Genomic DNA, 27,452 nt, shown 5'->3' on the forward strand with positions numbered 1-27,452 from the left:
GACACTCAGACAACAGTTTTTATTGGATATGAAGTCAGGGACTGCCAATGGAGGAAATATGTAGGAGTAAACCAGAGACCCCAGAGGAAACTCATGCAGACATGGGGAGAACATGGAAACTCCACTCAGGTAGGGGCTTGAATCCAAGACCCCATTGCTGAGAGGCAAACGTGCTAAGCACCAAGCCGAGTACGTAATGGTGCCTAACTGTGGTATCAACATGTACAAATCAAACTACAATCCATAAAGAAAACAGATGACACATTAAACTTTGTGATGCTTTGTTTAGAAATATATTATTTATTATGCTTAATTTGAGACAGTATGTCTGAATTATATGGGAACACAGGCAGTATTAGTAACACTGTCTCACTGATGTCTTACTATGTGCAATATTTCCTTTCAAATGACCATCCAGTACAGACATGACAAATGTTTTAATTTTATGGTAGGTCTATGTCAAGAGGTAACATTTCTTTTAAAACCTATCCTTTATCGTAAGTTAACATAGAATAAAATTTATCTGACATAGAATTTAGTCCAGATTATATAGGCAATTTTGTACAACATTCAACATAGAAAAAATTGGAAACACTAAACAGTGAAGAAAATGTCTCATTGTGAATCACTTATAGACTCTGGCTTAAAGATGGGGCGGTTCAGTTCAGCTTGGGTCAGGAACAAAGTTTGTGATAAGAGTGAACGGTACATTTCTGGAATGGATTGGGTCTTTATGGAGTTGAACACAGTCCTGTGTAAAATGGCCGTCACTCTGAGCCTCTCTGCCTCCCTGGTTGCAGGTCTGTCATCCACATGAGACATGTCACACCCTCCTAATCCTCTCATTCTTCACAGGAAGCAGGTTCCTTGCTAATGAGCCAACACACACACACACCCACACCCACACACACACAATCAAAATAAGTCGGTGATCTCTGGGTGTGCTCTGCACATGGTAACATTTGAATGTGCACAAATGCTAAAGCGTTTTCTAAACCACTGCACAATCTTTCTGGTTTTCTTTGTGCTGACACACAGTCTGCCATTCCTGCTCAGGAAGCATATAACCATGTCCAGGAAAAACATACCCATGACGGATTCACTAATTGTGGTTACAATACCTTATCATTTAAAAAGTGCGTAGACAAAGAACAAAAAAATTTCAGATCTGGAACACATGGTGAAAAGCTTTTTTGATTTTTGTGGTCACAGATCTGGAGAAAAATCTGATTTCCATGCTAGGGTAAGAACTTCTGTGTGTTTTCTTTAATATACGAAACGTAAAGGAGGCCTCTGGAAAACTTGTTTTTAGTTGACGCAGGAGATTCAGTATAGCTTAGTGAACAGTAAAGCAAAATGGATGTATGGCGCTAAATTTGACCCTTTTAGTCAGCTTCTAAATGTAAAACGTTTCTCCTCCCCTCATCGATAAATCAGACTACCACACACCCACTTAACATCCATCTCAAGCATTCTTGTCCTGACCTGCAACGACATCTGTAACGGATAGAAACACCAGCGTTGCGCTATAGTCTGTATTATATATGCACTTTTGTATTACTGTATATATAGGCTATACACTACTCGCGCTTAGTGAGTGGCGCAAATTTGTGCAACTATCGCTGAAGTTAACGGGGAATTTGTGGATTACCGGAGCGCGGACGCATAACAGGTGCATTTAAGAAGAGCTTCAACGTCTGTGCCCAACAGATTATTGGATTGTCGTTTTCGACATGGTAGTTGCGGCAAAATTCAGCGTTTTTGTCGGAGTGTGCACTGTGATTCGGTTTAAGTTCACCTTTGAAGAACTGTCAGGAAGCGGTAAGTGGCTTTTGCATTTGAGAAAAGAGACGAACATGCGTCTGTGTTGTATTACATTTATTAGGGTTCACACACGTAGTGTGGGAAACCTATTGTAATTAAAATTACATCCACAAACGTGACGCCGTTTGAAGATATATCAAGCGCTCTATATTTCAATTTTCAGAACTTAACGAAAATCGTCAGTGAGCATTAACTATTAACGTAGGTAGCTTGTACAAATAAATAGGTATATTACCCCAGATGTAACGGATGGTGTTGATGTTTGGAAAGTTTTCACCGTTGTTTCCGTTGGCGTTGGATCTGACGGCTCAGGTAGTTTCAGTGACAAGTAGAAAACAAAACTTCTCTCGATTGCATATTGACATCAATGACACCTAATGCTGAAAAGTAATTCCTATTAATGCACCTCCATACAACACAGTGCAACAGTCTGCTTTCTGTGTGCGCACCGCACGTAAGCGTAAAAAAATTCGAAAGCATCAATACATTACGTCACTACGTCTCCCCACGCGCCCAGCATGAGGAATGTCAAGAATGGTTCACTCCATCCTGCGAAAAGAAGAGCGTGCACGTACTGTCACCAGGAGAACTAGAGGTGTTTTTGGGCACTCTGCTCATGTGTCTCAGTCTCTCGGACACCCCATCATATGAACAGCACTGCTGAAGTTGTTTATAGAATAATTATTAATAGATTGTGAACTACCAATATGTTTGGGTGTTTGGGTAAGGTGCAGCAAAGCTGAAACCTCATTTGAATTACATTCAGTTTGCCACTTTAGGATGTCTGTGGTTCTGAAACTATAACCGGACATCAGCTGTCTCTGATGTAGCATTTGACGGGCTTCAGGAGGTGGCCGTGGATCACAGACTCCTTGAAGATCGAGGCCCAAGGGGGCTGCTCCCTTCTAAACAGCCAGGGAACCCATGGACCAGTCAGGCCCCCGAGCCAGGGCAGTACCACGAGCACGGAAGACCGGCATCCGAACGCTTCCCTGAAATAGTGACCAATGACAGCCGTGGGATAAGCTCTCAGACCGAGGTACTGGCTTCCTTTCATAAACATCGCAGGTGGCCGCTAGCCCTCACGTTCACATCGTTTTGCTAACACGGTTGTTCTCATTGCTTAACAGCAGGACAAGGATCACACCTACTACGTGTCCAAAATCCACGGACCTGAAGATGTTACAGGCAAGGGCTTGTGGGTAAACATCGAGGAGATGGACAAGGGAAAGGTTCATGGTGTCCTCTCCAACAGCCCCAGGCAGGCTTTGGTAAGACTGGACATGGATATGTTTGCTGTAACTGCACAAAATATAGTTGGTACTGTAGACGAACATCTCAATAGGTTTTTTGAGTGGAAGCTATTATGTGTGCTGGCTCCGCTGGATGAGTGTGGCATTTCACTACCTTCATCAATGTTGCAGACAGTAGTGTAGGTTTTTGCCTGTAGTACGAGTCACGAATACCCACTCAGTGTGGATAATCTGTCCCTGAGCCATGTGTGGTAATTCAGTAATTCAGTGTCCTTTTTACAGAGAGTGAACTTGTCCTTTGAGTTTCCCTACTATGGACACTTACTTAGAGACATCACAGTCACTACTGGTGGTAAGTTTTCAATATTCTTCTAAAAACCTATATTGGGGTGGTACATTTAAAACACAACCCCCCCCCCCTCTTCCCCCCCACATATCTGCACAGGGTTCCTCTACACTGGAGATGTGATCCACAGGATGCTCACGGCCACCCAGTACATTGCTCCACTCATGGCCAGCTTTGACCCCAGCATCGGTCCAAACTCCACCGTCATTTACTGTGATAACGGTACGACAGAACATCAGACAGATCAGTCGCCATCGTCCAAACTCGATCGCTCTTTCAGTCGTGGTCTAGTGAAGTTTGTTTGGTTAAAGAACTTAGATTATGGAGGTGGGCGCTGGACTGGCCTCTCTCTGGTTCTTAGGCACAGCCCTTGTGGTGCAGTGGGACCACATGTACCTGGAAGACAGCCCTCACCTGGGCAGCTTCACCTTCCAGGCTACATTGCACAGTGATGGCAGGATCGCCTTTGCGTACAAGGAGGTTTGGCCGTGTCCTAATTCGAACGCAAACACCAAAATAGACGTACGTGCTTCCGCTAACACTTTTCTCCCGGTGCCGTTCAGATCCCCGTCGACATCAGCGAGATCAGCTCGGCCGCTCACCCCGTGAAGGTCGGACTCTCCGATGCGTTTGTGGTGCTTCATAAGATTCAGCAGATTCCTGGTGAGGAGCCGCTTACAGCAGCTTCCTGTTCTAATGGAGGATCAGGGCTTTGGCTCAGAGCTTTAATCCCGCTGTTTCACGCATGCAGCCTGATTTCCTTTTGCAACAGACATCCGAAGGAGGACCGTGTACGAATACCACCGTGTCGAGCTGTTAAAATCCAAGATTACAAATTCCACCGTCGTGGAGATGTTGCCTCTGCCAAGTGAGTGTGACGGAATACGGCCCAGTGGCGTTTCCGGCCCAGTGGCGTTTCCGGCCCAGCGGCGTTCTGCACCCTCTTCCTCTTCACATGGTCGTTTTTTCCGGCGTAGCCGTGCGCGGTTGTTTGCGTGGCGCGGGGGAAGCGTGAGCTGCCTTCTCGTCTTCCTCACCCACGTGTTAAAATGTCTTGTTTCCTGGCCTTCCCGCTCCGCTAGCCTGCCTGCGGTTCTCCGGCTGTCACGGCTGCGTCACCTCTCACATCGGCTTCAACTGCAGCTGGTGCGGCCGCCTCCAGAGGTCTGCTCCTACCCTGCGTTTCGTTACAGTAAATATTTGAGACGTTCATTTTGCGGAACCTAGCGTTCCTTTAATGGTTCTTCTGTGTGTGGGGGGGGTGCAGATGTTCCAGTGGATTCGACCGCTACCGTCAGGACTGGGTTGACGGCGGGTGTCTGGATGAGGTAATGGAGTGCATTAGCACATCGGCGTGCATTAGCACAACATCCCCCCCCCCCCCCCCCTCATCTGCTTGTCTGTCATCTTCTGCCTTTTGCTTCATTCAGTGGCCTTTCGATATGCTTCCAGGTCAAGAACCAGAGCTGCGGTCAGACCGCAAATCTAACCCAGGCTCTCGGCCTGACCACCACACCCGCAGTGAACAAGGCAGTGGGGACGGTGCTCGGCGCAGAAACGCCTGGAGCCACCGCCCAGCCGCCCACAACCGCAGGTGTCTGGGCCAGAACCCGCAGCGCTGCGTGCTCAGCAGCGCCCCCTGCTGCCTCCGCCCCCACTGAACGTGAGTGCCAAGCAGCCTCGCCGTCGACTACGTGTTAACATCTAGTGTAAGGGTGCGACCTCGAAAAGGACGACCTCGAAAAAAAGGTGGACTGTAAGCTGGTTGAAGGAAGTGTGCTTCGACACACACACACACACACGGGCTGCACCAGTAGCACACATCACGTCTTTAATAAGGCCGAGTGAGCAGAAGCAGCGGAGTTGTATAGGTGTACAAGGTCTCATGCGTTCTGCTCCTCTACTATTGTGCTGTAAACGTGTCAGGAAGCCACAGTCTGCCGTACCTCAGCTTCACTTTATAGTCCCCTGTGCCCGCTACCAGTCCCGTCCTGTAATAAACCCACCTTGTTTGCTGCGTAAGTTACGACAGGCTGTTGGGAGTTAAATAGATAGCATGAGGTTTTATGTGTTTCTCTTGTAATTTTGAGCATGAGATGTGGATATTGACCTACAAATAGAGGCGTGGTTACTGTCGCTTTATGGTTGTTTGGTTGCTTCTCTGCAGATGACTCCAAGGTTGCACACTTGACTGAAGATGGATGTAAGTGCTACACCTTTTGCCCACCCAAAAATATGAGCAGCTTTTTTGTTTTTGAATCTTTTTGAATAGCTTCTGTTTTGGGGGGAGGAAGAAAAAAACAAACCCAGACACCCTGATTACTGACTGGATGTGTCACCTGACAGAGGCTGACGTGAGGGAGGGGCATGCAGCCAGTGGGAGGGGCTTGTTGTACAATGGGAAGGACAAGCAGCCAGTGGGAGGGGCTTGGGTGCAGTCGGTCTGCTCGGTTTCGTGCTCTGTCCTCTCCCAGCCGCAGAGACGACGTCCAGTGAGCGGAGCGCGGACGGGTGGCAGACGGGCGCGCTGGCGGGCACCCTGGTCACCATGCTCCTCATGGTCGCCGCGGTGATGGCTTTGCTCTACCTGTACCACCACCCCACCTCCAGTGCTGCCGTCTTCTTCATAGAGGTCCGTAAATAATAACCTAGCTTACGTAAAAAAACACGCAGAAGAGTTAAATGTCGGAGTGCCTCCACCTTCATAAGTCCTCGGTGTAGGGGATCTTTGCCGTACCGTGTGTCATTCCTTCTGTGATCTTTGTCAGAGGCGCCCAAGACACTGGCCGGTGATACTGTTCCGGCGAGGTTTAGCCAACCCGGGCTACGCGGACGTCGAGGGCCTGGGGCAGGACAAAGAAGGCTTCGTTGTAATAGAGCCTACAGAGGGCTTTGGCCTTTCAGACAGGCGAGAGAGCTCCTTTACCACGGACCAGCGGGACGGCTTCATCGTGCCTGACCAGAGGGAACGCTTTCTCGTCATGGAGCAATGCTGACACCTGGTGCCAGTAAGGCCAGCCAAGAGAGACTAGCAGACCTCTGACCGTTATCACTCGCATTGCCTTTTATTTATTTTGCTAACAACTGTGGACACAAATCATGTAAACAGTATTTGAATAGTTAAAATAACATTTATGCATTTTTGGAAAAGAATGTTTTTGATTTATAATTTTCTGCTTGCACTACATAAAAGCCTGTTTTGATAAGAGAAGATATATTAGATATTTTCTTGACACGGCGTAAACACCCAGAGATCAGGAATGAGTTCACCAAGCAGATTTCACCCTGCACTATAATTAGATGAATCAACATGAAAAAGATTCCCAATACTGCTATTTGGTCACAAGTATCAAATCTAAAATCTTGAATTCAAAAGATAAATTTAAAAAATGGCAAGCAAATAAAAAAACAACCAAAGCATCAGGAATAAATGGCAATGATTTGTAGGAAAACAATGTCTCATGATGCAAAAACAACAATGACCATTTTGAATGTTTTTCAAAATATATTTTTCTATTTGTTTTATAAGTGTGTTGTATTTATAATCTTAAACTAGAAGAGACTACAGAGCTGAGTTGGTACATCAGTTGAGCTTCAGAAGTTTCACCCAGACCTTTAATGGGCTCAGCTGATCTGGATATCAGCAAGTGAGTGTTCACTGTTCCATAATGTTCAACACAGTGATAATTAAATGGTACGTGATTGAGTTTTTGTTTATTCATTTACACAATGTAATCTACATATTTACAATAATTACAGACACAAATAGCACATCAGCAAACTATGATTCCTGTGTTCTCTCTGTAAATGCCGCGATACAAAGTCTCAAAAAAGTCTCAGTGACTGAGTTTAATTGGCAGGTTAGCAGCAACAGACAAATGGCAGAACTCAGCTGGTAGCAGCGTTTCTCCGGACCAATTATGATATATAAACCTATAATCTAGAGAGGAAAGCTATATGAAATAGCTTTTCAGACTTGGTCTTAAAAAAAATTATTAAGCAAAATAATACATATATTCTCACATCATATCTGTTTGCAGTTGTATATGAAAGCAACCTGATCCAGAGATTCTTTGTGATCCTTAAAATGTTTCCCAATCTAACTACACAATTCAGGATTGACAGCAAAATATGAGCTTTTATTTAGGCATGTAAACAAGCCACTGGGTAGGAAGATTAGCCATTCGATTACTGCGGATTCTTTTCTTCCCACACATCAGCTATGGACCGTCTCCCTCCAATGCTGGGGAGAAATGTTTGAACAGAGAAGGAGACTGTCCTTTATGCCCTCCTGGTTGTTGGGTTAAGGCAAACAGAGTGATGTGACTCAAACCCTAGCAGTGTGCGTCTGCTCAGAGCCCTTGCTCACGGTGTGAAGGTACAGATGAACAGACACGGAGATCTGGACAGATTGAAGAGCTTGTTATGCCTTTTTTTCTACAGCCAAATGGAAAAGCATCAACGTTAATCAATGGACCACGCATATAGAACTACAAAAAATATATACAACAAAAATGAAAAATCAAGGTGGCAGTGGGTGGGGATGAGGGTACTTTGACTCACTGAGTGTTTTGACTCAGATGTGTGCGGCCTGTTTGGTTCTTACCTTGAACTGGAGGCGCTGGGAGTCGTCGGCGGTGCAGCCTACATGAGTCAATGGTTTGTGGCTGCAATAAGACGTTAGATATTTATCCCAGTGTGTGCACACATATATACGAGTGTGCGAGTATTTGTGTGTCTGTGAGCAGGTGTCAAACGCTCTCGCCGCCGATGTGGTACGGCGGGATTTGCTCTCACCTTGGTTACGCGTGTCTGTGGGGCTACGTTGAGGCCTGCGTTTTTTAAGGCCGCAATTCTTGCTGCGATGTCGGTCACCTGAACGAAAGGAGAACAACCATCAATCAATCAATCAAATTTTATTTATATAGCGCTTTTTACAACAGTTGTTGTCACAAAGCAGCTTTACAAGTCCCGAGTCCTAGCCCCCAGTGAGCAAGCCAATGGCAACAGTGGCAAGGAAAAACTCCCTAGTTTTTTGCATGAGGAAGAAACCCTGAGAGGAACCAAGACTCAGGGGGGGAACCCATCCTCCTCTGGCCGACACCGGTCACCATGACAACAACAACAACAACAATTTAGACAGAAAGAAATAAAGAAAAGGAAAAGATGTAGTTTGAACAACGTCAAAGAGAGATCATGAAAGCGTGGCGTGGAAGTGTGGCATTGAAGCGTGACGTGGAAGCGTGGCGTTGAAGCGTGGGTGTGCCCAGGCAGCACACACCTGGAGCTCCGACTGGTGCACCTGTGCGGCGGCCGAGGCCACCTGCTCCTCCAGGTGGGCGAGCTCGCCCTCCGTGGTGTTTCCGCAGACACCACGAGCACATTCCGCCAGCTCCTCGAGCTCCGCCTCCAGGCCGAATGCTGCACTAGCCGCCACGTACACCTGTCGAGACACAAATAGGGTTGGAAGACTGGCTAAAACGGAAGAGTGGGGGAGATGGTCCAGCCCGTGACTGACAAGGGGTGCAGTGCGGGGGGGGGTTTCCTACGTTCTCCTCTAAGTGGCTGAGCTGCTCGTCCAGCCTCTTGCTCTGCGCAGGAGAGAGGGAAGGCGGGTCCTGGGACTCTGATTGGCTGACCCCATCACGCATGGTGCCGCGGATCAGATCTTCGGTGGCGTTCAGGACCTTCAGCACTTCGGTAGTAATACTGCGTAGTGACGCAGCAGAATACTTCTACAGACACACAAACACAGTTTGATGATGAGTAATGTGCTCTTAAGTATACATAGTGGAGAACAGAATGTTTCTCAGGACACCAGCAAACCAGACTTGTGACACAAGTGTGTAACATACAGAGGAAAACAGAATGGGGAATAAAATTTAAAAAGTAATTTTCCAGACGGTGCCAATCTTGACCGTGCCAATGATAGGTGGAAAGAAAGTGAAAAAAAAAATGATGGTGATTCATCTGCTCATGAATGCTTGGTCAACACTACGCAGCCTGGCTCTTACTTTATATATGTCCTCTGGTGAAAGAAACTCCTGACCAGAGAGGGCGCTGTCCAAATCTTCCTCGACTGTGTGGGCCCTGTACTCGTCTGCTTTCATGACGCAACTCTTTCCTTCTGTTGTTTGGACCCAGTCATGTTGGCCGTCCTTTTCCATGACCCTGAGTGGTTTGGCCTCATTCACTCTGTCTTGTTTTATCCCAGTATCTTCCTCCGTCTCTTTGAATCGTGTCATCTCTTTTACTTTTTTCTGTTCTTCCGCCCTCTGTTCAGCGGTGGCATCTGACGTGGTGTCACACATGTCTGCTTCGATCTCCTTTTCCATGTTGTCTAAAGCCTGGACCACGCTATCAATCATGCTCTCGTACTCGGCTTCGTCCTCCTCGCGTCTGGTTAGATCCAGCTCATTGCATCCGTCCTTCTCTCCCTTCTTCCATCCCTCCGGTGCTGTTTCGCTTTCTTCACTCTCGGCCGCACTTGTGCTGTTGGCGGTCGATTCCCGGTTCCCGCGCCTCTCGGCCACTAGCATGTGTTCAACGTCCTCTCTTCCTTCTCTAGCTGCCTCTCCTTTTTTCTTCAGCCTGGAACCATTCTGGCTTTCCAGCTCTTGTCCCCTGCCTGTCTGTCCCCCACCTGTCTGTCCCCCACCTGATGTCTCTGCCTCTGCATCCTGCCTCTCTATGCTGGTTCTCTCACTCATCCGGCAGGCTGTGGCTGAAGGAGATGTGGTCAGTCCCTCTGGCTTGAAGACATCTGATTCGCTCTTCTCGTGACCTTTGTCTTGACCTGAGCGCCTCTCCTGTGGAATTCCTGCAGTTCTCTCCGTCTGTTTTTCACTTTGCTTCTCTGTCGTCTCTTGCGTAATCTCGTCACGGAAGTCAGCACACACCTCTCTGTTCAGCTTTCCTGAACTCACACACTCTCTGTCTGACCTTTTCACCTTCTTGTGGACATTTAGAGCCGGTAGAGCGATGTTTCCTTCTTCCACTGACCCTGAGAATGCTGTGCTTTCCTCTTCTGGTGGTGGTATCACCACCTTTTTCTGGCCTGCTTCTCTCTCTTGCCAACGCTCCGTTTCTCCAGACCCTCGCCGCCCCTCCCCCACCTCCACATCCCACGACGTTTCTCCCATTCTCTCCTCTCTGCTTGCATTTGCCTCTCCTACTATCTCCGCTTCTCTATCGGGTTCATCCTTCGTTTTGCAGAATGGAGCAGACAGTTGTACTGCGGGTGTCAGCTGGTGATCTATGAGTTCAGTCAGAAGACGATGCTCAGTGACTCGGTCTTCATCCTCAGGTTCGGGGGTCATGGCACCAGAGCTCCCAGCGTGTGGGGTGGAGGTGTCTGAAGTGGAGGTGTCTGAAGTGGAGGTGTCTGAAGTGTCCTTCTCGACCTCTGAGTCAACTTGACTCTCCATCTGGTGCTTCGTCAGAACTTCCAGAAGCATCTTTCTATAGTCCTGTAAAGGAAAATTGGCTTACTTGGAAGTACTAGGCAATATCAGTGTAATAAAAGTAATCCTCTGACTGAAGATCAACAGCAAATAAACATTATTTTTAAATAATTTTGTTGCATTTCTATTACACTGGTAATTTTTTGTTCTTATATTTATTCTTTGGACTAATTAAGGTTGTCACCAGAGAAAAAGAGCAACAGATAATATTTAATATTTAATATTAATTTAATATTTTAAATATTTTAAATATTCATTTAATATTATGATTTATGACACATCCAAATACCAGTATGAGAAAATACCAGTATGAGAAAATTCCAGTATGAGAAAATTCCAGTATGAGATTTATCTCACTTCTTCAGATGATGGCATGCTCATGAAGCCTTCCTCCTCTGCAGGCCCTCTCTTGCTTCTCCTCTTCCTCCGGGTCCTCTTGGCTCTGCTGTTCTCTAAGCCGTCCTCACTGCTTTCTGTGCCGTCTGGGTAAAAGTTCATGTCCAGTATGCTTGGACGTCTGTGCTCCCGAACCACCTTCCTCTTCAGGACGGGGAACTGGCCTTTGTGAGGTTTGAACGCCGCCACATCCTGACCCGAGTCTGTCTGGAAGTTCTCTGCTGCGCTGTCTGTGGGGGTTTGTGGGATCGTGGCCCGAGGGTCGTTGGACGCGTTGTTGGACGAGATCTTGTGTCGGAACTGGAGCAGGGCGGCGCCCCAGGCTCCGTCGGCGTCTGGCTCGGTGTCGGAGCCCAGAGCGTCGTAGGCAGACACGGCACCCGACTCCTGCTCCAGGGCGGAGAACACCAGACTCTTACGCTTGGTCAGCAGGCTGGGACGAGACAGCTGGGTGCTCTGCATGGCAATCCAGTTACCGTCAGGACTCTGCAACATCGAAGCACCTTCGGACACGAGCACGCACACACACACACACACACACACACACACACACACACACACACACACACACACACACACACACACACACACACACACACACACACACACACAGTTCAGCACCATGACGTTTCTAAGCTTAATTTAATTTTAAAATCTGTCTGTCTTTGTCAGTGCCATATGCACAGGGGAGGCAGGGATGAGTAACCACACAGGCCCTCCTGTACATAATCAGTCTCTTACTGGAATTGTCCAGCCGGTCCACGCTCTTCCAGATGGGAAGGACTGGACCCGTGGTTCCCTCCTTCTTCAGCCCGCGGGTGCAGCCGGGAAGGAACATGTGTCCCTGATCCACGTCGCCTTCCTGGGTCGGCCCGTCCTCCGTGTGGAGAGCGATGGCTGACTGCGACCTCTGAGGAGAGAGGAGGGCACAAGCTGTAGAAGAACTAACAACGATGATCCTGACCTTCTGGCTGAAGCTCTGTGTTATTAGGAGACCGGTGTGAGGCACCGTGGGTCTTTCACAAGGGCATGTTGAAGGACACTGACCCGGAGGGAGGTGTTGAGGTTACTCCTGAACTCCAGGGAGCTGTGGGCTCGATCCCCGGGGGGGGAAGGGGAGCTGGCCTCGCTGCTCCCGCCAGCTGGACACCCCGGCTGCATCCTCGATGTATCACTCCTCTTGCGGATTATCTGAAGGGGGGGAAAAGACTCACAAGCCTGGAGGGGAGGTCCAGGTAACTAACCAGGACAATCCCAGTAGCAGGCGCGTGCACTTTCCTCACCTTCTCCACGATGGCGGTGGTGAGCTCTTCGATCAGCTCTCCTCTGTTGTCCTGCAGGTACTGAGCCTCCTTCAGATTTTGCTTTGGAAGGAAACAGGAGAGGGCAGCTTTAGCCAGGGCCGCCGGGGCAGAGGCACCGTGGCACCACGCACGGCTGTTTGCGTCTGCTCTCCGAGTTGGTACACGCAAACACCGTCCTGCTGGCCCATCAGTGCCAGTGAAGCCAGAGGTTCATTTCAGTTAACACGTACATATGGAATGTCGTTGGCTCTGTTTACTAGTGAATAATGACGTCAGCTTGTAACGGGGTCGACCTTCATACGGTAGACCTACATATACCAATACATTAGATACTGCTGTATCAGTCATCCAGTAATGCATTTTCTTGTGAAAGTTCCACACTTGCATTACAGTAACCCATGAACTTGTAGGTTATACGTCTAATTTAACGGTCTATCTCCACAAAACACAATCAGCACAGAGCTGGGCAGGAACAACAGTTTCTTGCAAACAGAAACACGTATTTCCACTTTTATTTGAATAAAACAAAAGAGACTCAACAGAGGCTCAAGTATAAAAGGCGCACTCTCCGCAGTCGGCTGGTGCACGGGACGTACTTCACCGTGCGTCTGGTTCTGGCTCTTGGCGATGGCTTCGTCTACAGCCTCTTCGGCCACTCGACGTGCCACACCGGTGGTCTCCGCCAAGCTGTGCTCTGGTGACAAAGCACAGCAGAGATCTACGCTGTCGTCTGGCTGAATGGGTCACACCGTACGCGTGCGGGGAGCGGTTCTGTCCTGCGGGGACGCAGGCGTAATGCGGTGGAGTTCGACGACGTGTGATGTCACTGTGATGTCACTGACCTTCGCTGTGTCTGTAGAACGTGGAGTCGCTCTCGTAAACGCTGCTGTCGCCGCCGGTGCTTTCAGCACAGGTACTTCTCCCTGTGAGAAATACAACAGCGTCACACGTCTGGAGCTCATGTGCGGTGGGCGTAAGGAAGCACCCAGGTTATGATCAGTTTACTAATCACACTATCTATCACTACTAACCACTACTAATCACTCATGCACAGACCATACATGAACCTTTGTGTTACAGGTTTCCCATGGACCTCACTGTTATGTATGATTGTTACAGTACGGTAAGCTTAACATCAACTGGGTGTTAATATACAGAATAAGCAGATATCTATCAAGCCAGTGTGCCTGTCTGACTCTGTCATAAGACAACAGGTGCTATGCCCATATCTACAACATAATGGTTTTTGTAATGCCATTACATGTTTATCCCTCTTGTTTAAATAAAAGGTGCTGCAATTCATTAATAACAAAATAGTACAACATAATACCCCCCCACAGACACACACATAATCAGTGCTGCCTGTGGTGTAACTACATTAGTGTGGCCTTGTGCACAGCATTAAGTCTCTTGTTCCAGAACAGTGATTCATAGTATAGACTCTATTCCTGATAAACATTTCAATTATTTGACTATATTCCATTTCCCCCAGACCAGAAAATATGGCACACACTAGTTTCTGATAGACGTAGATAACTGTGTTTTGTTCTAGTGCTCTGCGTTAGTCAGTGTGCACACAGTGACAGAAGCAGACAGAACACTGGGTGATTCAGACACGCCCCGCTGGACTGGCCCAATGACCTCATCGCAAGACTGAATTTTTCCAAGAAAAAAACGTTTTGACACCTGCCTGAGGTGTCAAAGGCCTCCACAGATCCGCTCAAGCTCGGATGACCTCTGATGCTACCAAATGTTGCTTTAACACAGTCTTCCTATTTCCAATCTCATGCGTTCCTCCAGATTCACACGCTGTAAGGCTTGGCTCCAAGACTACACCACCAGCCACCACTAGAGGGAGCCCATCCGCTAAACCAGCCTAATTAGGCTGGATGAGCTACACCTTTCTTGAGGGTTTATATAGGCGGACTGCTCAGCAACCCCTTGCTGAGTCTTTTTATGAGAGTCTTTTTACAGAGTGTTCTTGTGTCAGAGGTCAGATGGTCCGGTATCTTGATTAGTGGGAATTTTCCTTCCTTTCCCTCCTGGGAGTCTTTTCCATTTATTATCTGTTTTGTTTCTGTGCCATTCTCTGGTTTTCTAATCAGATTTTTTAAATCTTTGGTTTTAGGGAAATTGTTTTTGTTGTAGTTTCTCTCACTCCTTGAGAGGTCCTTGTCTTCCCCTGGCATCCTTAATTTTTGTGTTTTTATTTCTGGTTTTAATGTTGCCATTTGTACCCGCATCATATCAGCAGAGGTTTGTTTGCATCTCAGACACCTAGCACGTGGGTTCTTACCTCCTTAAAAAACCTGTGGTGGTGGAACAGCCTGCTACTTAACATCTAAAGGGTTTTCCCCACTGTTGGCAACCCTCTACGTTACACACGTACAAACATCACACGTTCCTCCAGATACACACATACACTCTCAAACATCATCATGGAATGCAAATCCATCTTAAAGTCTCCTATGTTCTCTGGCTGTATCACGTTGGGCTGCATGGTATACGTTAGCCGAGGTGGTTGGGGTACAAAGCCAGAGTCCCTATGATGGGGATCTTCTCCGGGCGGGCTGGTCTGGACACGCTCCACTGGTCTGCTGGTCTGCGTCGGGCCGGAGATCATGCGTATAGGCTGTGAGTCAGGGCCTCGTGATGCCAGGGGATCTCACATGACCAGGTTTAACTAAAATCTACCAAACAAACAACTTCATGGGTGTTCACATTAACCTTAATCACACCCCGTGTAGCTCAGCTGCTGTTAGCTTCTGTTTGGCTGCTTCATTAGATAACAGCCATATGTATTAAATGACGACTCCCCCTAGGACGTTTGAGCGGAGTGTGTGAATACATCAGCATGAAGAGATTCTCTCCCGCGCTTCCCTGCTGGGGTCATAGCTCACAACTCCCACTGAGTCCTGGAATGCCAGCAAATGAGCTTTAAACATCAGGTGGGGAATAAACCCTCTTACATTCACACAGCATCTTAAGCCCCGAACTATGGTTATGCAACACTGAGTATATACTAAAACTGAGTATATACTAAAACTGTTTATCCTTTGCTGTTATAATTAAGGACATGAACATTTGCAAAACAGTGTAATATTTGCACTTTCCATTGAATTTGTTTCCATGGTTAATGTATTTGTTTTCATGGCAACCTATGCGTTTATTCTGGATTCAGAACTTGGGAAAAGAACAAACACGATAGAACCAACAAACACCTTCTACTCCAAACTTCCCCTGCAAATACGACAAACTCTCAGAGACTTCTTAAAATACACACACACATGCGCACACACACACACACGCACACACACACACACACACACGCACACACACGCACACACACGCACACACACACACACCAACCCACATGTCGCTGCAGCAGTACGTTGTCCATAGTTACATCTGGTATATATTTTTTCTTTCTTCACTTCTAAGTGTTTTGATGGTGTGTCCATTGCTTCATAATCTGGTGGATGTGCTGTACTCTGTGTAAGCTGTTTCCTGGCCCATGACCTAGATATGTTACTGATATAGACCAAACATACTAGTCAAAGTTTAAGAATTTAGTGCAAAATGTCTGATGGTTACCAGGATAATAAATACATACAAAATAGACAATAAAAACGTGTCCTATGAAGACGGCCGATGTGAAGAGTGGTGGTGATGAAGACTTGTACCTGTGAATTCTCCCTGGCTGTCCTGTGGTGCAAGGAGCTTCCTGTACAGGGTCTTCAGAACTTTGGCACTGCCGAACCTCTTAAAGCGCCTCCTCATGCTGCTGTAGAACCACTCCAGAGAACCAGCCTTCAGCAGCCTGAACACACACGCACGCACGCACGCACGCACACACACACACACACACACACACACACACACACACACACACACACACACCCTCCTCTGGAACACACTGGCCATCATGTAGTCCCACTGAAGCCGAAACGGTTTAACTAGTTACCAGTTAAACTCTTTAAGTAATTTAATGTGCACACGTGCACATCTATGACACTTCTACCAAATTATATTTAAAACAGTTTGTTAATGCACAGATATATTTAGAAAAAAAACAATTATTAGTCTCAGCAAGCATTAGAATAAACTGCGTGGGTGTAATAGCACAAATTCATCCAGCCACTCCGTGTTTGTCCACGTGTTTAATGTGGTGGCCTGTGGAACATCTCCCACCAGGCGAGAGGAATGTGTGGGAGCTGCAGCTCTGTCCCCTGGAAAAGACGACCCTGACTTCCCTGCACGTGAAGAAGCTCTCTCTCGAGACCAGAGCCAGGACACGCTTCAGAGGCTGTCTGAGGTGAGCGCAAAGGATTCGCAAGTTGAGCAGTACGGGAAAATATGTTTTGCAACATATGTTGGAGACAGATATGTACAGAGTCCTCAAAAATATTAACTCTAGGGTATTTGGGTACTTTGATCAGCTGCATATTCAACTGGCCCACACAAATCCAGCCCCGGGCATCTTTCCCAACTCATCCAGAACGTTTCTAAATCCAGACTAAAGCACAAAATTCAAACAAAGATCATAGCCATCAAATCATATATAGGATGAACCATAAACACATTAAAATGTGTTAACTGATAAAAAATTCTTAGGCAATCCATAAAAAGTAATGTTTCAGTTTTAAAGATGTCTTGGTGTAAAATACAAAACTGAAAGCATCTTAAATCTCGCAGTACAGACCTTAGTGTTCATCGGATTCAGTTTCGCTAAATACGAAACACATAAATAACATACGCAACATCTTTAAAGCTGTTATATGTGATTTTGCATGAAGAGGCAGTGCTGGAATTTTTGTAGTCCTCATGAATAGCACCAAGATTGAGGTTATATATTATATATAACCCCATAACAAATACGGGGTTATGTAATATATATAATAAAGCCCAGGACACGTCTCCTCCTCTATCAACATCATATCATTCACACTCATCACTTCCTGCTCATTACTGTGTCATTTACTAGCAGGGGTGGGGGGGGGGGGGTTCAGCCATTACACACTACATCAGCTTCACTCCTCTCGTGTGTAACAAATGCACTGGATGAAATTCTCAGCTGTACGCTGCAATAATTCAGAGGAGTCGGTCCACTCTCTCCGATCACAGTCCCATCCCAGTGATGGATGTCCTCTGTCTGGGGGGGAGTAGTGAATGTCCAACTCTCCTAGCTTTCAACACAATGGATGTATGGAAAGTTACTGTATGTGACAGAGTTACTGCATTTACGAACAGCTTAAATTTTTTATGAAACTCAACCTGCCGCAGAGCATAATTCACTATTAAATTACTTTCATCTGAACTATACCACGTTTTTATCAGGGTCTACAGATGAAGTACAGAGCACAGTCTAAAATTTTCTTTCTACACCTAGAACAGTTCCAGCTGTCCAGTCACAGCAAACAAGCAAAATACCACTACCACTGTAGTAAAATAAACTCCAATTACACAGAGCATGTTTAACAAAACAAAAAGCCTCAATTAGACAATGAGCTTTAGACAAACAACACAATTTAAAAAATGAAGATCTCAGGGGTCCTGAACCCTGAATCACTCGTCATTCCGTTGCCCCTGGCACGATCCCGGGGGGGACCCCGTCACGCGGACGGCGAAGGCGCGGAGGTGGACACTCACCTGGTCCTCTGGCAGGCGGAGCAGATCCAGCCCTGGTGGGTGTAGCGGCAGCAGCTTCTGCAGACGTGGTGGCCGCAGTCGAGGCAGGTGAGGCGGGGCGCTAGCAGGAAGGAGAAGGGGGAGCAGCAGCACATACAGCAGCGGCGGGTAAAGCCACGCTGGCGGGAGAGCAGCGCACAGCGTCTCCTGTTCTCCTCCTGCTCACGCCTCAGCTCCCTAACACACGGGGGGGGTGAAGAGAGAGTGAGTAACACGTAAAGGTAGGAGAAGTAAACCACACGGGAGTGTGGGAGTAAATGTTGGAAATAAAGGAGGAAGGAAAATCAGTTAAGAGGAAGCGACATACAGGGGGCTGGGGAGACGTGGGGGCAGTAGAATCAGTGGAGAAAGACACAGTGGCAGTAGAAGCAGTGGAGAAAGACACAGTGGCAGTAGAAGCAGTGGAGAAAGACACAGTGGCAGTAGAAGCAGTGGAGAAAGACACAGTGGCAGTAGAAGCAGTGGAGAAAGAATCACACGCAACAACCCATCTGATAAACTGACAATTACAAAGATGAATGTTCACTGTAAAATAACACGATTGTGAACCATATTTTCCATCGAATGGTTCCGCACCCTGACAAATCCGTGCATGAGATCAACCAGCACATTAGCTGTGAGAGCAGCCCTGTCATATCAGCCCTTCTGGATAAGAAAGTCATTATACACTGAAATTGAGTTTGCTGCCTATGTTATGCATGTCACTAAATACAGTCATTATTGTTTTAAAACAAGCACCAGTCGTGGCGGTTAAGAATGACTGTGTACACTTTATAAGGACCCAGTGCTGCTTGGGTGTTAAGGGAGTGAATGAATAAATGACTGACTTAATAAACACTCAAATCCTGATCATAGCAATTAAATCTAAAAACAGAGGGTCACAGGATCTCAGCCAGAAAGCACAGAGACACTGAGCTGCTCTGCACAGTAAATGCAAATTCAAATCTGATTCTCTTCTGCTCGATCTAACTGAAGGCCTGGGGCACAGGCATTATCAGTGATTACACACACCAGTCTGGGCTGATCAGAACTGGTAAACATGCATAGACGCATACACACACACACACACACACACAATTATTGCGTAATGATCTGATGTCTGTATGCACCTCCTGTCAGCTCTGCATGCGGGTCCTCGTGCCACGTCCACACAGACCTACTGCTGATACACCCTTTTAGTGCCATAGACCACCACACACAGTCCACACACTGACCATAATGCATGAGTGTACCACACCAGCCAATCAATGCATCTTCCCCAAATCCCCGTCAACACACACACACGAGCACACATGTAGCTCTGGGCCACTACAGGTGCCCTCAAACACTGCCATACAAACACAGATCCAAAACACAAAGTAACCCTTTCTGCTTATGACATGTCTTAACACCTTCAGTGTAGTCCACAGATCCCAGAAAAGGGGGGAGGAGGGCGTGTTGGTGGACGGCTCTAAGGCTGCAACAATCGGCTATTCACATAATCGATTATTATGAAATACAGTAAGTAAAATAAAATCTGTAAAGTACAATAATTATTCCTCGGATCACAAACATCTCTAGATTCGTATTCATATTTGCTTATAAAAACGCTCACTGTGCTCAGTGTGAGAGGCACTGAAACAGGAACTTCTATACTGCATGTTGGGGTTAACAGCATTTCCCAAAACCTTTTTTCCAAAGCGATCTGTTTTGTTTTCATTTGGATTGTGAGCCAAAAACGTGAATTTAAACCCACATTTTTCTTTTAAGCCCACAATCAAACATGTTTTAGTGCACCAACAACCCAGACAAGGTATCATTTGTGTAAAATCTCTAACCAACACCGCACATTCTGTGAGATAAACAAATACGGAGGTAGATAAATATGTGACTGACTCACTATTTTGGACTTTTGACTACAGTTAGCATATTACATATTAGCTTTCTGGAAGCTACGCTGAATGGCATGTTTGTTTAAAACGCCATTTTACAGTCTTGGCACCAAGTCAGGCGAGCTCGGTGATGGTACTCACAGGAAAGCATATTTTAGATAATGTGAGAGTGAAATGGCTCCATAATTTTCCTTGGTAGGTCATGAACTGCCCTGTGCTGTGTCTTGAGAAAAAGCGCTGTTAATTGACATTATTCTTTGCCATTATTCCTTTACTATCGACATGAGATCGATATGCCGTTAAGTTGTCGCAGCCCTGCTCTATAACGGAGGTCGTTATACGACCGACCTATGAGGTCTCCTTTTGTACACAAAAATAATAACTAATAAAAAACTAAGAATGGCAGCTACATATGCATATGCCTTACAGATAATCACTGAAAACTATAGAAAATGAAGGATGTGTTACAAAAAAACATACACAAAGTCACAGGCTTTAATATAGCCGTCAACTACGGCCTTTACATTAGAAGATTAACTTTCCCATTTTCATACTGTGACTGAAAAAGGCCTTCGTCACAGCTGGCTCCCCGCGGTCGTCTCGGCCGGCTGTCACACTGCACGTTAAGTGGCTCCCATTTTGAATAATGACCAGTCTAATGCTGCCACTCTAATGTTACATACTTTCACCGTAATGGATCCTGTACTGGGTAATCCAAGTGCCACCCCCGCCGTTTCTGACCGCACGCCACGGGTGGTGTTCGCGGCCAGTCGATCATGTCTTGCAGTCGATTTTATTAGGATAGGCGCAACTATGGGACCGCCGCTAAAAGCTTAGCTGATTGTTGTGAAAGTTACAAGCAAACAAACTTAGAACTGACCACAAAGACTGGCTAGTACTGATTTGGTCGTTTGTCAAGAGAAATTAGACTTTTAGTTGAAGTGAAAACTTCAACTAACGTTTGGAGGTAAGACTCTTTGGTCTGGTCGAGCCAGTCAGGAAATGACATTGTTGTAGCGTAACGAAGTCAGAGAAAATTAAGCATGCAGAGACACACAGGTGGAAATATTAATAAATTTTAGTAAATGACAAAGAATGTAAACAGGTTGGTATGGAACTGCAGCCCAGTGACTGACAGAGTGTGTCTGCCTTCCCCGTTTCTCTGTTTTGGTCCAGATGCTACATGAGGACACTGCAGGATGGTCTACTTCACCACATACCCTATGTCCTGCCGCTCTGTCCTACTCCTCATTCCTCATCAACCGCCCTGCTACACAGTCCTGCTCATGTCCTGTTCCACTGTCCTGGTCCTGTGTCCTGCTACACCAGCCTCTTTCTGTCCTGCTTGTCTGTCTTCCACTGTCCTGATCCCGTGTCCTGCTCTACTGCCCTGCTCTGTCCTGAACCACTATCATCCTTGTGCATCGGTTTGTATCACAAAGTTCTCAACCCAGCACTCTGTGCAGAGTGCAACCAGAGTGCATCCTCAACTCCTGTGCTCTGCACTTTTAAAATGTGACTACAACTACTGAAATAGTACGTACTGAACTGCTAAAGTAGTTGAGCATCTCTGTGAGACATCCAAAACCTATATCTACTGTTGCCACTACAACACCATTTGAAAATAACACTGAAAAAGCCTAAGTGGTGAATTCCCTGCATCTCCTCGCAGATGAGATTCTCTACATTGCCAACTTTCTCTCTGATCTTTGTTGGAATGTTTTTCCATCTCACAATTTCGTCTCACCTTCCACATCCCCTCCTTGACCTACATTTGCGCTACTGGCGCGGTTTGCCATGACTGGAATATCGAATAGACTAAGGTGTGCTGAGAATTGCACACATTCTGTCAATGGTAGTGCGGTGTGTTTTAGGCCAATAACTGATATTGTCAGAGAGAGGCAGAGACAAAGAGGAGAGAAAGAGAGAGAGAGAGAGAGAGAGAGACAAAGAGAGAGAGAGAGAGAGAGAGAGAGAGAGAGAGAGAGAGAGAGAGAGAGAGAGAGAGAGAGAGAGAGAGAGAAAGAGCTTCCTGTCTGTCTTGCCATGAATGAGAATGTGAGACTCACATTGAAGGACTGGACAGTGTGAGAACCTTGGAGAGCACATGCATGTCAGTGAGGTCATGCTGTCTCACCCAGTCTCACCCTGGGTCACTCCCCCACCCCCCACCCCTAGTGGGCAATGGCCCTATAGCAATCTATGAGTGCTGCAGTTTTGTAGTATGTTTAAGACACACACCAGAACATGTGCTGGTCTGAAGGTATGAAAATGAGGGTTACGTCTAACCCTAACAACATAAAAAGAGCCATGTGATGCATCGTGTCCCTTTTTAATGACAGAAGCAGGCTTCTGTGCTCCCAGTGGTCTGTGAGGAACCGCTCACACTTGGTCAGGAAACCTTTCCTGCTGGTGTTGATTAGGAGCGCTGCGCTCTGATTGGCTGCTCTTAATCGTTTGTTTGTTGCTTGCCAGTCAGCCCCGCCCCCAGCCTCATGCACCCCGGTCTGCCTTTAGTCTCGCCTTGAATATTTTGTCATGCTCCCAAAAAAGTGAGAAGTGGTAAGCGTGCGAGCCAAACACACGGGGAGAGGCGAGGGCAGAGAGAGGAGAGTCTGCCTACTGGTCAAGCCAGTGTTTACGCAAGAGTGTCTGCCCAGAGGCACCTTGTCACCGCCTCTCGGCATGTGATTGGCTGAGCCGGGGAAAAAAAACAAAAAACTTTCCACATCAAAAATGTAATGTAGTGCTGTTTAAAGAGTGAAATTGTTCAAGGGTAAGAAAACTAAAAGGACCCTTTTATCTCCTTAATACGAGAACCATGTGTTCCAGTTTGCGGTCGCATTCAATATTCATTCCAGTAATTGGGCTGCAATTATGCATCTAAAATGTTAGAAAGGTGCTATAAAAGGCCTTCGTCTTGTTTGTAAAGAAATCTCTTACAACAGAATAAAACCCCGCACATAGGAAATATGACTTCTTGTATAATCTTCAGCAATCAACGGTAATGTGCCCGAGATTTGATGAAAACAGAAGTGGGTTGAGAGCTTTGGTGCGTCTTTATTAATCACTTCAAATGGCCCAGTACATCATAGTCCATTGTTCTCCAAGTGCGTAGAGATGAAGTGATACTTACAGCAGTCACTTAATGAGTTAATGGGTCTCTGGGAAGCCTTTCTATTTTCTTTTCAGTGTTAAAAACACTTCACCATCTGTCCAGGGGTGTTATGACCACACTGCCATGATGCAGCTATAAATATACAGCGTTTGATAAGGCAACCGATCTACGGTGCCAATGACGGGTTTATAATCTCAGTGCAAGGACAGCTAACCTACACTGATTTAAATGCTTTGATTAACCTGGACAAAAGTGGCCTTCACCCTGTCTAAAATCAGAAAGTCTTTAATCTCAGCAATGTGATGGTTTTAAATGTGATATCAAAAACACAAAAGTCTGTTTGGAAAGTCTAACTCGCAGAATTTCCAATATAGTCTGTGCCGGACATACTGTGCAACCTCTGATGCTAAAGAGGTATTTAAGAGCAGAATAATGGTGTAGCTCATTATCACTCCCCATGGAACACTTTAGTTACCGAAAAACATGAAAAACTTCACTACGATTAAACTGCAAGGTGATGGCAGTCATTACAGACATCCGTTATGAACAACAACAACAACACCGTTCCACTCGGTTATCTAATCGTGTCCATGTCATTAGCAGTACACAGAAACATGCGCAGATAGAACGAGGAATAGGCGTGGCAAGATGTTCTGAGGAAAATTCCACTCCAGATAGGATCGGCGTAAATGTTGATACTTTGCATGCCAAAACTCTTACTGAACTAATCTCATTGTGGGGAGAAAAACAAGATTATTGGCAGGAGGGTGTGTGTAATGGCCCAGGATCAGTCCAGTACAACACTGGTGCCTCAAACAGTTCTTAATTGTGATGGGAAATGTCAGCACTCAGTAGTGGAGGCGAAACAGTTTGTTTCTGCAGAGTGTTTTTGTTTTGCAGATATATATGTAGAGTCTAATATAGCAGAACTAAGCATGTTCCTCTGACAAACTCCTCCTGAATACATTTAAATAATGCTAGAGTGGAACCGATAGCTGTGAGCACTATCCGTGGGGATGGAGATTGCTTTAGTCACCAGAGAGGCCACGTTGGGTTTACGTTCAGAGATTCAGGAAGTGGTGTCAGTGTTTTAAAAGAGAGCTTAGAGGTGGGGAGGGGTGCTGGGACACCAGACCTGACTGTTTTACTTCTGGGGGTGTCGTGGGCTGAATTCAGTGAAATACAGACAAAGGGATGTGCCTGCCCGTTAAGCCCTGTTAAGAACTTCTGAGGTGGTGGCTTCTTAGAGGCTCCTTATGAAAAATGAGGGTGGGCGGAGCCCCTTTAGGAACTCTAATGGTCTGTCAGAGGATATATGACATCTCCTCCTGTGGATAATAACACTCAAACACTCAATTCACTGACATCAGAGGCTGTAAAAGTCTGCAGTGACAGGCTGTATGTGGTTATCTGTCTGTTCATTTGTTTGAAGGTGAAAACAATGAGAGAGGATAAAAGTATAAACAAAGTGAAGTATGTTTGGAGACTCAAAGCACTGTATCCATGGACACAAAGACTTGTATTCTGTCATAACCTTGTCTTCTGCTACCTAGAGTGAAGCATATAATCTGTGCTAAAATGAAAGAACAATGTAACTACTAGTTATCTAAACATGTTTCTAAAGTTCTGAGCTCTGATTCTGAAATACAGTATGTTCAGGTTGTTCAGAACTGTAAGTGGACCGCAAAATGTGACTGGCAAGCTTGATGAAGCAAGCACACAAGCTTGAATATGAAGAAAAACCTTCATTAAAAACATGTGCAAGCATAATTAATGATCAAGAAGAAATTATAAAAAATGTCCAAAAAAAAAAAACACATTCATCAAATTCAGATGTGTGAAATGCATTTTAGATATTGTACCAGTATGCAGTCTGATCATGAAAACATGCTGGTTTACTTTTGTATTGGCACACCTTTGTAAAGTACACACAGTGTGGTTTATTTTTACGATGGAAGGATTATCTCTGGGTCATTTCCTACCTTTATGCTTAGAGAAATGACACGCATGAATATCAACACTACACACTACAAAAACTCAGATCAGTTGAAGCAGAAATAAGCTAATACACACTGCTCGCTTAGATGGCAACGGTTAATGTGGTATAATCCTCTCTAAATGGCTCAGACCCGCATGCGCCCAGCGGTGAGTGTTGTAAATCAGCTGCCTACCAAGCCGGGACCCTTGGTCTCAGGACGTGAGCAGGAGAGGCCGGGAAGGGAGGGCTCCTTCCGGCCCTTTGTGCTGTGCACACAAAAGTATGATGGGAAATCTCCCCTCTCAGCCTAGCAGTCCCTGGAATGCCACTCGGAAGTGGGCCATGCAGGAAAACACAGTCCCTGCATTCCCAAAGAATGCAGTAATATACACAAAGGCACGTATATGCATCCTTTCAGGAGCAGCTGGTCCATACTTTAACGTGATTGGAGAATACAGTTACCTATGTAGCCGTGTTCCTTATTGGGGTGATAGTGGGCGGGGCTTACCTGAGACGGTCCTCTTCTGCCTTGCGCAGGTGCATGTCTCTCTGCACCACCTGTAGCACGTGCTGCGCCTCCTCCGCCGTCAGGCTGGACAGGTCCAGTTTACGTCCCATCACTCAGAGCCAATCGGCTACCTGTTCTGTCTCTGTCTTCGTTACTGTCTGGACAGGAAAAAATAACTATTACTTATTTCTTATCCATACTTTCTACTTAGGAGGCAGCAGACACAATGTATTGTGTCACAAACGGCATGTGTTGAGCCGAAGGAGAAACGAACGCAAACTTAATTGCGTACGTTATCGCTCGTCGTCGTCGCGCGCAAGCGAAGCGTGAAGTCGCGCTCGTGGACGACTCGTACGCGCACGTCAGTGTTCACCGTAAGTCTCAAGCAAAATCTGGACCTAAATACAACTACGACGAGAAAAATCACGCAATTAGAATGCATGTGGTCCAAAACAGACCCGGAACAACGTACGATATACTGTAAATGTGGCATCTCTACAGTGGCTGCCTGTTTTAAAGAACTTTGGTGGGCTAAAATGATAAAGCGTCCCTTCGTGATGATCCAAAGAATACTCTGAAATATTTCTGTTTATCAACTTAAACTGCCTACCTAAAGCTGGATGAGAGCGACGGTCATTGCCGTTATAACGGGAGTCAGCAATGGCTGAAGTGAAATCACAACTGAAACCACAGCTGTGCAAAGCACTTACCGTTATCTCACGCCGCAGTCGACCAAGTAGTTACTTGCTTTTTTTACCGGCAATTTACAAAAAAGTCACAATAAATAAACATTTAGACAAGTTTCTATAGATTTGTAAAGTTAGCGAATTATACCGCGTAAGTTGTAATTACTTTACGTGATCAGATAGAAGAATATAAACAGCCCATTCCAGCCGTGCCCGGCACGCACCTGAGTCGCGAGCGCAGCCAACCACAAGCCTGCAGCAGCGCGCGCCTGAGTCGCGAGCGCAGCCAACCACAAGCCTGCAGCAGCGCGCGCTCGCCACGCTGCAGAGCGCCGCGCCACAACGGACCCGTTGAATCTAATGCGCCCCGCTTCTTCGTGTTTCGAAATCGTATGTTGTATCGATTCCAAGAGAAGTATACCTAACCAAATAATTCAATTAGTAAGAAAATCGGATCATTCTCATATAATCACGTCTGATTTTTAAACGTTATATTTAATTTAGGCAACTGCACAAAATAAACACATAAAGTCCAGAAAATAATTTTCTTTGAAGGAAATGCACGAAACATGAGTAATGCTGAGAAAATATAGTGGAAGTACACAGCCGACCATTATAGAGAAGAGTCAATATCAGAACGGGACGTAATGCAGTCCTTTTATAACCGAAACTAACAGAAAGCTTATTGAAAGATTATTGACACCTGGATAATCACCGGAGGTAGGGGAGCAAGTAAATAAACCTGAAGCCTAGTCAGGTATTGTGCAGTCTAGTCTATTTAAATTTAGGACTGTTCCTAGATAATAATAATAATAATAATCTTTATTTGTATAGCACCTTTCATACATACATGTAACTCAAAGTGCTTTACAGTATAAATAAAAGAAACATTAAAAGGAGATAAGACAAAGACAAAAAGAAAATGTTAAAAGAAATTAAAGATAAAAATATTAAAATAACATAAAAAGTAAAAGTGAAGTAAGATAATAAAAAGTAAAGTAAATAAGATAAAACTAT

At 45.9% G+C, this 27,452-nt stretch overlaps 2 protein-coding genes across 15 annotated transcripts; one reads left to right on the top strand and one right to left on the bottom strand.

Moving 5' to 3' along the window:
* The first annotated feature begins 1,472 nt into the window (after positions 1-1,472).
* plxdc2a (plexin domain containing 2a) lies at positions 1,473-6,568 on the top strand. Its single transcript, XM_076972190.1, has 14 exons — positions 1,473-1,821; positions 2,655-2,863; positions 2,955-3,095; positions 3,360-3,429; positions 3,523-3,645; positions 3,785-3,903; positions 3,987-4,086; positions 4,196-4,291; positions 4,506-4,587; positions 4,691-4,751; positions 4,876-5,086; positions 5,591-5,626; positions 5,898-6,055; positions 6,192-6,568. Exons 1-14 carry the CDS (start codon positions 1,734-1,736, stop codon positions 6,417-6,419), a joined length of 1,722 nt encoding a protein of 573 aa, XP_076828305.1. The 5' UTR covers positions 1,473-1,733; the 3' UTR covers positions 6,420-6,568.
* A 387-nt stretch (positions 6,569-6,955) lies between these two features.
* On the bottom strand, positions 6,956-26,693 carry myripa (myosin VIIA and Rab interacting protein a). 14 transcript variants are annotated; one of them, XM_076972183.1, is made up of 18 exons: positions 26,602-26,660; positions 26,460-26,496; positions 26,042-26,147; positions 25,750-25,903; positions 18,236-18,451; positions 16,270-16,406; positions 13,429-13,509; positions 13,183-13,280; positions 12,566-12,646; positions 12,330-12,473; positions 12,024-12,192; positions 11,244-11,785; positions 9,438-10,892; positions 8,973-9,158; positions 8,705-8,866; positions 8,221-8,298; positions 8,030-8,090; positions 6,956-7,825 (listed from the first exon to the last, which is right to left on the bottom strand). In XM_076972183.1, exons 4-18 carry the CDS (start codon positions 25,857-25,859, stop codon positions 7,776-7,778), a joined length of 3,570 nt encoding a protein of 1,189 aa, XP_076828298.1. In that variant the 5' UTR covers positions 25,860-25,903; positions 26,042-26,147; positions 26,460-26,496; positions 26,602-26,660; the 3' UTR covers positions 6,956-7,775. The 14 variants fall into 14 exon arrangements, with proteins under 14 accessions (XP_076828298.1, XP_076828302.1, XP_076828291.1 ...); XM_076972187.1 differs by lacking the exon at positions 26,042-26,147 and having other exon boundaries at positions 8,726-8,866; positions 25,750-25,907; positions 26,602-26,693; XM_076972176.1 differs by lacking the exon at positions 26,042-26,147 and having other exon boundaries at positions 25,750-25,907; positions 26,602-26,693.
* Between the last annotated feature and the right edge of the window lie 759 nt (positions 26,694-27,452).

This window comes from Brachyhypopomus gauderio, chromosome 14 (assembly GCF_052324685.1).
Source record: "Brachyhypopomus gauderio isolate BG-103 chromosome 14, BGAUD_0.2, whole genome shotgun sequence".
Lineage (NCBI taxonomy): Eukaryota > Metazoa > Chordata > Actinopteri > Gymnotiformes > Hypopomidae > Brachyhypopomus > Brachyhypopomus gauderio.